At 42.9% G+C, this 12,897-nt stretch overlaps 1 protein-coding gene across 1 annotated transcript; it reads left to right on the top strand.

Moving 5' to 3' along the window:
* The first annotated feature begins 261 nt into the window (after window positions 1-261).
* Window positions 262-2,067, top strand: LOC146635821 (general transcription factor II-I repeat domain-containing protein 2-like). Its single transcript, XM_085350223.1, has one exon. It carries the CDS (start codon window positions 262-264, stop codon window positions 2,065-2,067), a length of 1,806 nt encoding a protein of 601 aa, XP_085206349.1.
* The last annotated feature ends 10,830 nt before the right edge of the window (window positions 2,068-12,897 follow it).

Raw genomic sequence — 12,897 nt, 5'->3', positions numbered from 1 at the left:
TATGTGTCAAAGTCAAGGCCTGCGGGCCAGATTTGGCAATTATTATGGCCCCTGGGATGATATTTGATTAGTATTAGAATCGGCCCGCAGGTCATAGCCGCCTGCTGGGGTTTTGCACGCACCAATACTCCATTCCCCACAATACAACGGAAGCCCGCGAACTCACTGCAGTGCCAGAAGCAGGGCTCGGCTTCATTATTCATTCATTATTCATTAGCATTCAGAGCAGATGTCAACTTGCAGCAACTCCCCTCCCCAATAATGGCTAAACGGAAGGTGTACGGTGAGCACAGGGTATTTCAAGCCAGGTGGGAGGCAGAGTACATGTTCATGGAGGTAAAAGGCAAACCTGTTTGTCTTCTGTGTGGAGAAAGTGTGGCTGTAATGAAAGAATATAATCTAAGACAGCACTATGAAACCTCTAAGAAACACAAAGATAAGAATATGGACACAGATCAAAGGCTACAGAAGGTGGAAGAATTAAAACGAGGTCTTAAGTCCCGGCAGGCTCTGTTCACAAAAGCAAAATCACAAAGTGAGGCTGCTGTCAAGGCGAGTTTTCTTGTGGCAGAAGAAGTTGCAAAATCAGCCCGACCATTTAGAGAGGGAGAGTTTATCAAAAACTGTATGCTTAAAGTTTGTGACGCAGTCTGCCCAGACAAAAGGCAACTATTTTCAAACGTGAGCCTGAGCAGAAACTCTGTTGCTGAACGTGTAGACCAGCTGTCCACCAATCTAAAAGAACAGCTTGTGGAAAAGGGAAAAGATTTCATTGCATATTCCCTTGCTGTGGATGAGAGCACTGATACAACTGACATTGCCCAGTTGTCAATTTTCATTCGTGGAGTGGACTCCAGCCTGACCGTAACAGAAGAGTTTTTGGCGTTACATCCGATGCATGGCACGACTACAGGACAAGATCTGTATGAAGAGGTACCCAGATGTGTAAATGAGATGGGACTGCCTTGGGAAAAACTCGTGGGATTGACAACAGAAGGAGCACCCACGATGTGTGGACACAGGAGTGGATTGGTGGCAAGGATACGTGAGAGGATGCGGGATGAAAATGTCACAGAGGAGCTGTCAGCTTATCACTGCATAATACACCAGGAGTCGTTATGTGGCAAAGCCTTGAAAATGGAACATGTAATGACCATCATAACGCGTGCAGTTAACTTCATCAGAGCCAAAGGTTTAAATCACCGCCAGTTCAAGGCATTTCTGGGAGAGTTAGATACAGAGTATGGTGACTTGCCCTATCACACAGATGTGCGATGGCTAAGCCAGGGAAAGGTGCTGCAAAGATGTTTTGAGCTTCGTGAGGAGATCTGTCTGTTCATGGAAAGCAAAGGGAAAGACACAACAGAGCTTCGAGATGAAACATTTATGTGTAAAATGGCGTTTCTGTGCGACATCACAAGCAATCTGAATGTGATGAGCCTGCAACTGCAGGGACGGGGGCGTGTCATTTCTGATATGTACAGTACGGTGAAGGCGTTTAAAACCAAGCTGAGTCTGTGGGAGACTCAGATGCAGAAAGAAAACTTGAGCCACTTCCCCAGCTGTCAGACCATGAAAGAGAAGCTCTCTACCGCTGTGTTCCCAAGTGCACAGTTTGCCGATAAACTCAACATACTTGCCGCTGAGTTCCGACGTCGATTTGCTGACTTTGAAGCTCAAAAAAGCAGGTTTGAACTACTTGCCAATCCTTTTGGAGTTGATGTGGAAAGTGCACCACCAAACCTCCAAATGGAGTTGATTGAGCTCCAGTGCAATGACACACTGAGGGAAAAATATGAGAGAGTGGGTGCCGCTGAGTTTGCACGTTTCATCCCCGACACAATGCCTCAGCTGCGCATCCAAGCTGCTCAGACGCTCTCTGTGTTTGGCAGCACATACCTGTGTGAACAATTGTTCTCTTTGATGAAGCTAAACAAAACATCACACCGGAGCCGTCTTACTGATAAACACCTTGACTTAATCCTGAGGATTTCCTCAGCTCAGAGCCTGACCCCGAACATTGATGAACTCGTACAAAAGATGAGACACCACCAAGTATCAGGCTAAGTCTCAGACAAGTGAGTATCGCAGAACATTTACATACAGAGATGGGCAGTAACGCGTTACTTGTAAGGTCTTGGCTCAATAGGTTATGTGCAATCATTTTAATATGTTTTAATTAACATTGAACCAGTCCGGCCCTCAGCTTGTAGCAAATTTGTTTTTTGGCCCTCTGATGTATTTGACTTTGACATCCCTGGTTTACAGCATCCTGCCATCCAAGTGCATTTGCCCCTAACCATTGGGAACTCTCGCATTAACTTTTATCGAGTGGAAAAAAGTCCTCCGTTTGCCCTCCAGCCTCACTGTTTATATTATGCTAAGATAGCTGTGTTGCTAGCGATCACGTAGCATATCATCATATACCAGCAAGCCAAACTTCATGTCACGGTCCCCGTGTCTCTCTGGTTGGCCCACGCTGGCTACAGGTTTTGTTGTTGTTAGTTTTGGTTTTTTGTCTCTCCTCCTCCTCTCTGGGTGGAGCTCATTACGGGCTCTCACTCTTGGCCCACGCACCCGTGTGATGGTGTCCACCTGCGGCTGATCTGGCTGATTTCCCCAGCTGCTATTTAAGGCAGTGGCACAGAGCAGCTCACCGCTGGAACGTTGAACCACCTGAGTTCGTGCTCGCGGCATATTCAAAGAAGAATCGCTTACATGTGTTTTATGTTGTGGAACTAACCTTGACCTTCTGTCTGTAGATTCTGGACCGAATCACCAGACCTGTCCAAGTGGGGCAGTGTGTGGAGTGTTGGAGCGAGTGCGGCTGAAGAGGAGTGCGTGTGTGCGGAGGAGCGGTGGCGGTGACTGAGTGGAAGAGGAAGCGTGTGTGTGGATTCCCCCCCCCCCCCTTCTCTCCCTGGAGCCCTGGACCCCCTCCCAACTCACTGTACATATATTTTGCACTAAGGTGATCCCTATTGTAAATAAATCCCCTTTTTGTTTCCTTGAAAGAACTGTCTGCGCGTGAGTCCGTTCAGTAGCCATGACACTTCAGTAACAGTACAAAAGTCACTGCTGTTTACTTCTCTGACTTCATTTATGTCTGAAGTAATAGCAGAACTGTAGGCCTTAATTTGTTTCAGAAATCTCTCGGGCAGAACATGGTGTATTATATTTAGATGGAAGCAAGCGAGCTAACTCCCTGCTAACTTCTAACTCTGTTAAATTTCATAAATTCAGTTTTCATGGATGCCTGGATGCTAAACTTAATTGTTACACCTAGTAAAGCAGCAATGCTGATCATTTTATTACAGATGAAATCATTTAGACAGTTTTTCAAGTCTCAGTAATGCTGCAGTGATCTATTGACGTAGGGACTAGCAGCGGAGTTTGGGCCCAGACTAGTGATGGTAAATTCGATTCTTTTTACTGAATCAAGTTTTAATGAGTCACTCACCAAAGTGAATCGGGTTTCTTGAGTCATTTGAGTCACTGAGTCAGTTGACCAGAGATTGCAAAAATGTATATTTTCACTCAAACTTAATTTGTTTCTCTTTTCATGTAAATCCTACTGCTAAGATGAATGAATGTAAAAGAAAACAAGTATTTTATAGAGCAAAAAAGAGCAAAAAACTTCTAAAGGGAACATTTATTTTGTTTATTTTTATTTTATCAGTATTTTCCTTAAATGTGTCAAATATATATTTTCTCATCTAAATGTCCACTGAGCTGTGAGCCAGGGGGCGGTAATGCGCCTTAACATTGGTGGCCAACCAAGACCCGACGCCTTAATGCCCACTCACATCCTGGGCCATCTGACCTCAGGAATTCGCATGATAATTCGCAGTCCATCTGCATCTAAAGGATAAAGGACACTCTTTCGAGGATGCCAATGTTCACATTTTGGACAGAGAGGACAGATGGTTTGAAAGAGGAGTGAAAGAAGCCATCTATGTCCACTGTGAGCGACCATCTTTGAACAGAGGCGGTGGTTTACGACACCAACCCTCTGCCATCTATAATCCAGTTTTGAGATCCCTTCCCAGACGCCTTAACGCCCACTCACATCCTGGGCCATCTGACCTCAGGAATTCGCATGATAAGGTTTGGCCAGGTTTCACAATGAACTTACCCGAAACTCTGGCTGATTGGGACCCACACCCAGTTTCACACCATGGCTCAGGCGATTAGAGGATCATCAGGTGGTCCTTTTGTCCCTCTTTGGGGGGGACACTCCCACTAGGTTTATATCTGGGACTCTCCACCAGTTGACCTTAGAACTGAAGAAGCTTCTCGGATGAGAGGTGAAACGTCTTCAAGCAACTTAAAGAAGTCCAGACGCTTTTCTTTGCAAGCTCCTTTGACTACGATGACCTGGATGACTGAGAACCGTCACAGACAACCAAGAAGAAGAAGAAGCTGTGAGCCAGGAGGAGGGGGTGAGTGAGTCCTGAGTGATTCGCTTACACTACGATTCAACACAGCAAGGGAGAGGGTGAGTAACTCAAATGTGTTGTTAGCAGAGCGCTGCTACTGTGAACCGAGGAGCTATTGTCTTGATGTGAGCTTCTACTCAGGGTTTTTTCTTCTAGTTCAGAGCAGAAATGTTTTTGTTAAGAAACTGGCTGTTATTTTTTCCCCACGATTTTAATTATGAACTAGATATATTTCTACTAATGGAATTAGTTTGATAACAGCAACAGGGATGAGTCAGTGAGTCATTTGCGCTGGTGAATCATGATTCACGAGTCAGTAAAGTGATTGGATTGAACGATTTGTTCACGAATTGAATGGCTAATGACATCAGACTTAAAGACCGGATATAAAGCTACTTTAGGTAAATGTCGTTGTGAGTAGGCACTATATAAGTAAAATTGAATTGAATTGGATGTTTTGTTGTTGTTGTTTTTGGGCAGGATTTTGAATTGGATTTAACAGAGAGCCAATAAAGAGAGAAGCCAGTATAGGATAAATATGCTCTCTTTTTCTAGCCCCTGCTCTTGCTGCTGCATTTTGGATCAACTAAAGGTGTTTCAGGCAGTTGTATGACATCTTGATAATTACGAATTTGCCATGAGTCTGGGTTTTGTACGCAGTGTTTTCGGTTTTGGATTTTTGATTTTCGTGTATTTAATATTTTGAGGCAAAGGTCCTAGTTTTGGTCGTTATAGTTTTGAGCTCTGTTTGCATCCCTAGGTCTCAGTTTGATATCTAGCCTTAGGTTTTCTGTTCTCATTCCCTGTCCTCTTGTGTCTAGTTTCCTTTTGTATTATCCCTCTTTGAAGTCAGTCTTGTCTCAATGTTAAATTTTTTTTCTGCAGTCATGTTTCTGTTTAGTCTATCCTGTCTGCAAGTTCTGTACCCGTTTTCTCACTCTTGCATATGTGATTTCCCGAGCATCTCCTGTGGTAGTTACTTGTGCCTTCTTGTCAGTGTTGGGAGATCACTTTTAAAATGTATTCCACGACAGATTACAGAATACATGTCCCAAATGTAGTTTGTAACGTATTTCGTTAAGTTACTCAGTGTGATTGACATATTCTGAATACTTTGAATTACTTAATATAGTGTCATGCTTTTTACAACTACAGTGGAACCCTGACTTACGAATACTCTGTTTCACGAAAAATTCAAGTTACAAAGGCACTGAACGGCAATATTTCTGCCCGTGTAACAGCAAAATGCCTGAGTAATGAAATCGGCTGGCTCTGATTGGCTGAGCCTACGATGCCCACAATGCCTTCCGAATAATGTGACAACCCCTTGGCTTCCGTACTTGCACTTCGCTGTTCCACTTGAACGACGTATTGTTGTTCTAGTTAGCAATTAGCCTATAGCCTATCGTTCAGCATCGCCTCACTCAAAACGTGCAATGGGTGATTCGACTTACGAAAATTTTCGACTTACGAAAGACTCTCAGGAACGAATTAATTTCGTAAGTTGGGGTTCCACTGTACATGAATGTACTATTGCTGTCACGGTCTCTGTGGCAGACAATGGGGATGTGGGGAAATTGGACCCAAATGCATGACTTAGTGCAAAGAAAGCAGTGCATTTATTTACAGTGAAACGAATATTACATAACAATAAATCCCTGTGAGTTCCCTCAACTCCTGTGATGTGCCTTCTTTCCAAAAGTCGATATTTAATCCTGTCTGCACACGTGTCTCCACACTCCCCACGCTCGCTGTTCTCTGTTGTCCCACGCTCCTCCTGGGGGGAAACAATAGACCAGGGCTCTAGAGTGCGACCAATTTGGTCGCAAACGCGACCAAATTTTTCAGTGGTGCGACTAAAAAAAATATTTGTTCGCACAGGTAACAAAAGAAAAAAAAAATCTCTGCAACTCTCCGTGTGGTCAACAACAGACACACATTATGCCCCTATCGTGGATTAAACCAATCAGAGATAGTCAGGGGCGGGACCTCTCTGATTGGCCATGGTCCAGTTGAAAGTGCAGGTGGAAGAGAGAGGTGAGTAGCTTGAATAAAGCGATATCAATTCATTAACGGATTCCACACAAAGACACACAGAGCGGACCCGACGCATCAGAATCAGCTTTGTCTTTCTCGGCTTTCTCACCCGACGGCCCGTAGACGGACACGCTGTCGGAGCTTAGCTATTCTGATGTGTCGGGTCCGATATGTGTTTATGTCTTTTTTGCGTTACATTCTGAGCTGCAGGTTTTGTCTGTCTCCAACCAAAATTCGCCGAGCCAGCAGCAAAGTAAGCAGCAAACTACGCTTCACATTTGATCAATGTCGTCATGAATTCCCTCTGACTTTTGCTGTTTTGCTTCCACCACAATAAAAATCACACTTCATGCACAGCTCTCTATCTCTCTCTGTACTTCAAGAACAGTTTCCCATCTCAAATCTCTGTTTTCTGCATTATTCACTTATTACCCACCAGTCTACCGTTGTTTACAGCGCTATCTTTTTCTTTTTTCACTTAAATGACCTCGGACAAGAAAGCCTAATTTCTGCTGTTCAATACTGAAGAAATTTAAACTTCTTTAAATTATACAAAATTGCAGAATATTGCAGAATATTTTTAAGGTTATCTGCTATAAAAAGCCAGACCAGGAAAATCTCCTTCATGTTTTTCTGTGTTTTATTCTCAGTTACTTTCACACAAAGGCATCTGCTGTGATGTTCACAATTCTGATGAAGTCTCACATGTATTAGTACTGATAAATGATCAGAATTATAATATTTCTGACTGTCTGAGGCAAAATTGAATCGAATCAGGACTTTGAGAACCGGAATTGAATGGATTACAGAAATCAGTGATGATACCCAGCCCTAGTGAGTAGCCTACGCCCGAGAAGTGGATGTAGCTGTGGGTAATAAGAAAAGATGAAAAGAACTATTGATAACTTTTTTGTCAAGTTAAGGCCTGATCCATCTGAAGTTCATAGCCACTGCTCTGACACAGTGCCATCAATCTTTGAATGTTGAAAAAGCACAGTGTATCCAGAAAACACATTATATGCTGCAATAAATGCACTGCCCAAGTGTCCCCTCTCCCCACTGCCTTTCAGCAGCATGCAAAAGCAAACAGGTCGTCAGAGGAGGCCAAGATGATGATTAAGTTTAACATTTTCTACAATATTGACAAAGCACTTTAAGCACAAGTTTGTTAGTTAATAATTTAGAAATGAATATTGTCTGTATGGACTCCCCCCCAAAGAAAGTGCACATGTAAAACTGCGGTGTTAAGCGATGTGGTTGAAAAATTTGAGTGTGCCTAACTTTTGTGCCAGTACGCCTAAATTTTTAAAGTTAGGCATACCGCCCATGTCAAAAAGTTAGTCTAGAGCCCTGCAATAGACGCAGCTGTCAAAACACTTAATTCCAGCAGGCATACACTCTAGTGATGGGATTTCCGGCTCTTTTTAGAGAACTGGTTCTTTCGGCTCGACTCACTAAAAAGAGCCGGCTCTTATACAAAAATCAACTATTCACATTTCAACTTTTAACTATTTAAATTTTCAGCTTTTTCCTTTTACAAATTTAAAGTGAAACAACACAAAACACTGCAAACCACAACACAATTAAATATAAATTATAATATGAAAACAAAAAGAACATGCATATTCTCTGTCATATGGGCCTGCATGAATAAACTTTCTGAATCCTTTGTCATCTGCAACTGAAAATAGTTGTGGATGATTACTATACCTTTCTAATGTGACGTTGTTGTCCCTAGCTCTCTTTCTCTCTCTCTCTCTCCCTCCCGCTCTGTTCCTGTGCTACTGAGTGTAACTACCGCCCCTCCCCCCTCTTCCCAGCGTAAAGCACAAGGCTTGCATGCTGAGTGAAGCGGAAAAAAGTGCGAGAGAGAGAAAGAAAAAACAAAACACGGCTCGCGATAAGGAGCCGGCTCGCGTCGTTCACGTCAAAGAACCAGCTCTAAGAGCCATTTCGTTCGCGACCGACCCATCACTACTTACTAGCCAATCAGTGATGTATAGATTGCAGTTCTTTTAAATGAAATGAAAGTCATTAATATAACATGAAAAATAATTACCTCTTAACAATTTTCTTCCCATATTTACATTATTTCTGTCTTTATATCAACTAATATAAATTGGTATTAACTGAACCCTTTTATATTCAGTAATCCTTCAACCTGTCACACATGGACATGAGAACAGCAGCACAGTGCATAAAAACACATATAATATGACAGGAGTCCACAAGCCGTCGTGGACCCTGGGTCACTCAGACTCAGGTCCCTGACAATTGCTGTGTGATTTATTACTATTACTGAAGGCTACCAATACCAACTAGATTTTAAATCTTAATATAAAATGAGTTACAGTTGGGTGGACATTAGGTGAGGCTGCACTTTTTGCAGTGATCTCGTATTTCTGTATCAGTAATATGTTTTCTTTTTGTCTATTTTTAAAACTGCATATGATAATTTGCAGCGAGCAGGTTAATGCTATTCATCTAGTTTAAAACCGGCATGTTAGTATGTTAACATATATATGTTAATATATAGACATCCTGAAAGCTGCTCTAAGAATGATCAGATTATATTTTAAATATTTGTTTGACTCTCTTCCAAACCCTAGATGTCTGTTGTAGGTTTTGGGTCCATCCATCCATTTGCTTCCGCTTATCCTTTTCAGGGTTGCGGCTGCCATAGGGCGAGAGGCGGGGTACACCCTGGACATGTCGCCAGTCTGTTGCAGGGACAACACACAGTGACAGACAACCATTTGCACTCACATTCACTCGCACATTCACACCTAGTGGCAGTTTGGATTAACCAATTAACCCATCCCCACAAGTTGCATGTCTTTGGACGGTGGGAGGAAGCCGGAGTACCCGGAGGGAACCCATGCAAACACGGGGAGAACATGCAAACTCCACACAGAAAGACCCCGGCCTGATGGTGGAATTGAACTCAGGACCTTCTTGCTGTGCGGCAACAGTGCTAACCAGTGGTATTTTAATCATGGTTATTTTATCGGTTGCTGGACATACACAGCTGCAGCTCTTTCGCTGCCAGCTCAACATAACAACAACATAACAACAACTGTCACAATCCTGAGTCTTAGTTTATTTTGATATCTATGGTTGATGTTTAAGTTCTTTGGGTTTTCTAAGTTCATTTGTTTATTATTTCCCCTTGTGTTTTCAACCCCTGTGTCAAGTCTCCCTTGTCCTTTGTGTTTCACGTCTGCATGTCTTTTGTTGTCAAGTTCATGTTGTCATGTCTCCTTTGCATTATGTTTCTTGTTTTATTTTGAAGATGTCCTTTGTTAGTGTGTCAGCTGTTTCCTCATGTGTTTTCACTTCCCTTGATTGCCTCCTGTTTATTTAGTCTGTGTGTTTTCAGAAATTTCTTGTCGTTTCGTTCAACCACAGTCTGCCACGGCAAACTGTGTGAAGTGCGAAGAGTGGATCCAGGTGCGGACATATTCAAACTCAACATTAACTAAGGGTTAGCTGTTTATTAAGGCAGACGAAATGGTACAAAAATAAAATGCCAAAAACAATGCAAAATGAAACGATAACATAAACTGGGTAAATTAGAAAGGAAACATAAACCATGAAAAAACCCAGTGAACAGAAAACAAACAAGAAAAACTCTAAACATGGCATAGTGATATGGAAACCTGAAAGCATGACATGGCATGGAAAAACCGCAGATGATTTTTTAATTTTTTTCAAAATAACATTTTGAAGAATAAAAACCTGTGGGGTCATTTTTCCATCTAAGGGTTAAATGAACTGAAATCAGTAGTGTGATCTCCAGTCTTGATATAGGGAATGAAAGAACTGACAGCCATTACTTTAATCAACCTGTCTCAGTTGTTTTAACTCTTAAGTATCACAAAGTAATGTGGTAACATCTGGACTGACGAGTTTACTTGTCAGAATTTTAATCGCTAGTTTAAAGGCAGTTTAAAGGTTGCAGCCATTGCTCTAACACTGTATAAATGTAACAGGCCTTAGTGCTGGTTCTAATAGTCTGAACTGCTTCCAGCTTTATTTGTGTAGAGCACAGCAGCTTACAAAACACCTAGCTAACTCGTACAGCTGCGACATACAATTTTCACAAGCTAAGATGACCTTAAAATAACGGGGCTACGTGTGGTGATGCGTTAGCTATGTTAGCGCGTTACCTTCAACAGGTGGTCGAACTAAGTAAACAGGCGCACAGTCAAAGGTTGAGCTCACCGTTTCGCTGCAGGGTCCCTTCATTTAGGGGGTGGGCGATATAAATGATATACGATAGAAACGATATAAATTTGGCCAACGATAGAGATTTTGACTATTGTCGTGTCCAAATTCATGGGCTGCATTCTCCTGAGGCCGCATTTGTAGACCGATTACGTCACAGCGACGCGCCGAAGGCTGTCCAAATTCGTAGACCCCTCCGAATGCAGCCGACAAATGCGTGCTCCTTTTTCCGAATTTGAAGGATGGGTCGGGTGTGTCCTTCGTGGCCCACCATATCCCAGAATTCATAGCGCGGCCCAGCCAAGCTCCAGTTTCCGGCTAATGGCGGCCACTACTAAGTTTTAAAATTAATCTTATTAATCTTTCTGGGTCACAAAATAAACTTTTAACATATTTTCAGGCGAGAAAGTAGCTGTGTAAACATCAAATATCTGCTCGGTTTATCAAGATATCGCATCTTTGCTAAAGTGCTTCGACGTTTTCGGAGACGTCTGCTACCCACCAGCTCGATAGCTAGCCGGGAGCTCGAGGGTTACTGATGCGGCCGAGAATGGCACAACTCCCGGCACATCATTTTCAGATCACCGCGGACTTTCGCTGCTCGGGTTAAACGTTGTCAGCCGGTGATCAGCTGTGATCAGCTGATCACGGGGCCGGGGTTAAAAGAGAGACGCCAGACATCATTCTCTTCGTGTCAGGAGCTCCGAAACTCTGCCGACGTCAGTCTCCGCCTGATTCAGCAACCGTGAGTGATTATCCCTTCAATCCTTTTTCTCTTCCTGGCTCCGCTCGCTCTCTGTCGGTAACGACTGTTCCGAAGCCACGCTTCGTGCACTGATCGTTACTAGAATAACTGCGTGCCTGCTCCAAACCCACCGCTAGCCTTCGCCGCGCTTGGGTCTAGCCAACACGCCACACGGGCACGCCGAATTACTGTGTGTAACCCGCCCGGCCGTGACAAACGTAATATATAAGTCACTTAGACAACCTAAAAATGTTATTGTTGGGCTTTTTTTCAGTGTTTTGTTTGTTCGTGAGTAAATCGGTTTGGCTGAGATTAAAGTTATTAGATTAGATAAAATAAAACTTTATTAATCCCCCGGGTGGGTTCCTCCTTGGTTTTCACACAGCTGACTAAACGTCAAACAGAAAACTGATTAAACAGAAGTGTGAGATGGCCGAGAGTTTACTCCAGTGTCCTGTTATATTTTAGACAGCAAGGAGCAGACGGCTGAGTTTATTAAACTCCACCGAGACAGCGGTGACGCTAATCAGAAGGCTAGACCGTCCAATTTCACGGCCGTTTACTTCCGGCCTACCCGATCTTCTGAGGACCCGGCCCACGTAGACCACGAAGGCCGGGTCCTCGGGAGAATGTAGCCCATGAATTTGGACACGACCTATATCGCTCTATCGCAATAGCGCATGTTGATGATGTCATCAAGCTGCGCCTGTTTTGGTCAAAAGCATCGCAGTGGCTACAACCATTATCATCTGCAAATTATGGCGGGCGACAGTCATAGCACAGAGATGAAGCACTTTTGAAATATGGGGAAAGCCAAAAACTGCGCTTCCTCCACTTCTGTAACATTGATTCATTAATGTTGAATTCTCTCGCAGCTGTTCTATTCCCATGTTGTTGCAGTATATTAATAACTAACCTCGTATTGTGGATGAATAATCTCAGTTGTTCTCCTGACTTTAGTTTGGCCCGTGTAGCATCCTGCTATGCGATTGCATTTGTCCCTGACCACCAGAATCCTTCACGTTAACTTTTATCAAGTGGAAAAAAAGTTGGCGTTGATCCTCCAGCTTTACTGTGCTAATGTTATGCTAACATAGCTGTGTCGCTAGCAATCACGTAGCACAACATTATATACCAGCTAGTCCAACTTCAGTAACCCTGCAAATGCCACTGCTGTTTAGTTTTCTGTCTTCATTTGTGTTGGAAGTGATAGCAGAGCTGTACGTTTTAATTAGTTTCAAAAATCTCTCAGTCAGAACATGGTATGAAATGTTTAGGTGTAAACTAGTGAGCTAACTTCCTGTTAACTTCTAACTCCGTTAAATTTAATAAATTCTGTTTTCATGGATGTTAAACTTAATTGTTACACCCAATAAAGCAGCAATGCTGATGATTTAATTAAAGATGAAAGAATTTATACCGTTTTTAACTCTTAGTGTCCGTTTGACT

This window comes from Diplotaxodon limnothrissa, linkage group LG3 (assembly GCF_057381915.1).
Source record: "Diplotaxodon limnothrissa isolate DT_005_m linkage group LG3, D_limnothrissa_male_GT1.1, whole genome shotgun sequence".
NCBI lineage: Eukaryota > Metazoa > Chordata > Actinopteri > Cichliformes > Cichlidae > Diplotaxodon > Diplotaxodon limnothrissa.
Note: the sequence above shows the minus strand (reverse complement) of the source record. Positions and strands in the feature narration are given on the sequence as shown.

Excerpts from the sequence above, each read along its gene's own strand:
- LOC146635821 (XM_085350223.1), top strand. The coding sequence starts at position 262 with ATGGCTAAACGGAAGGTGTACGGTGAGCACAGGGTATTTCAAGCCAGG.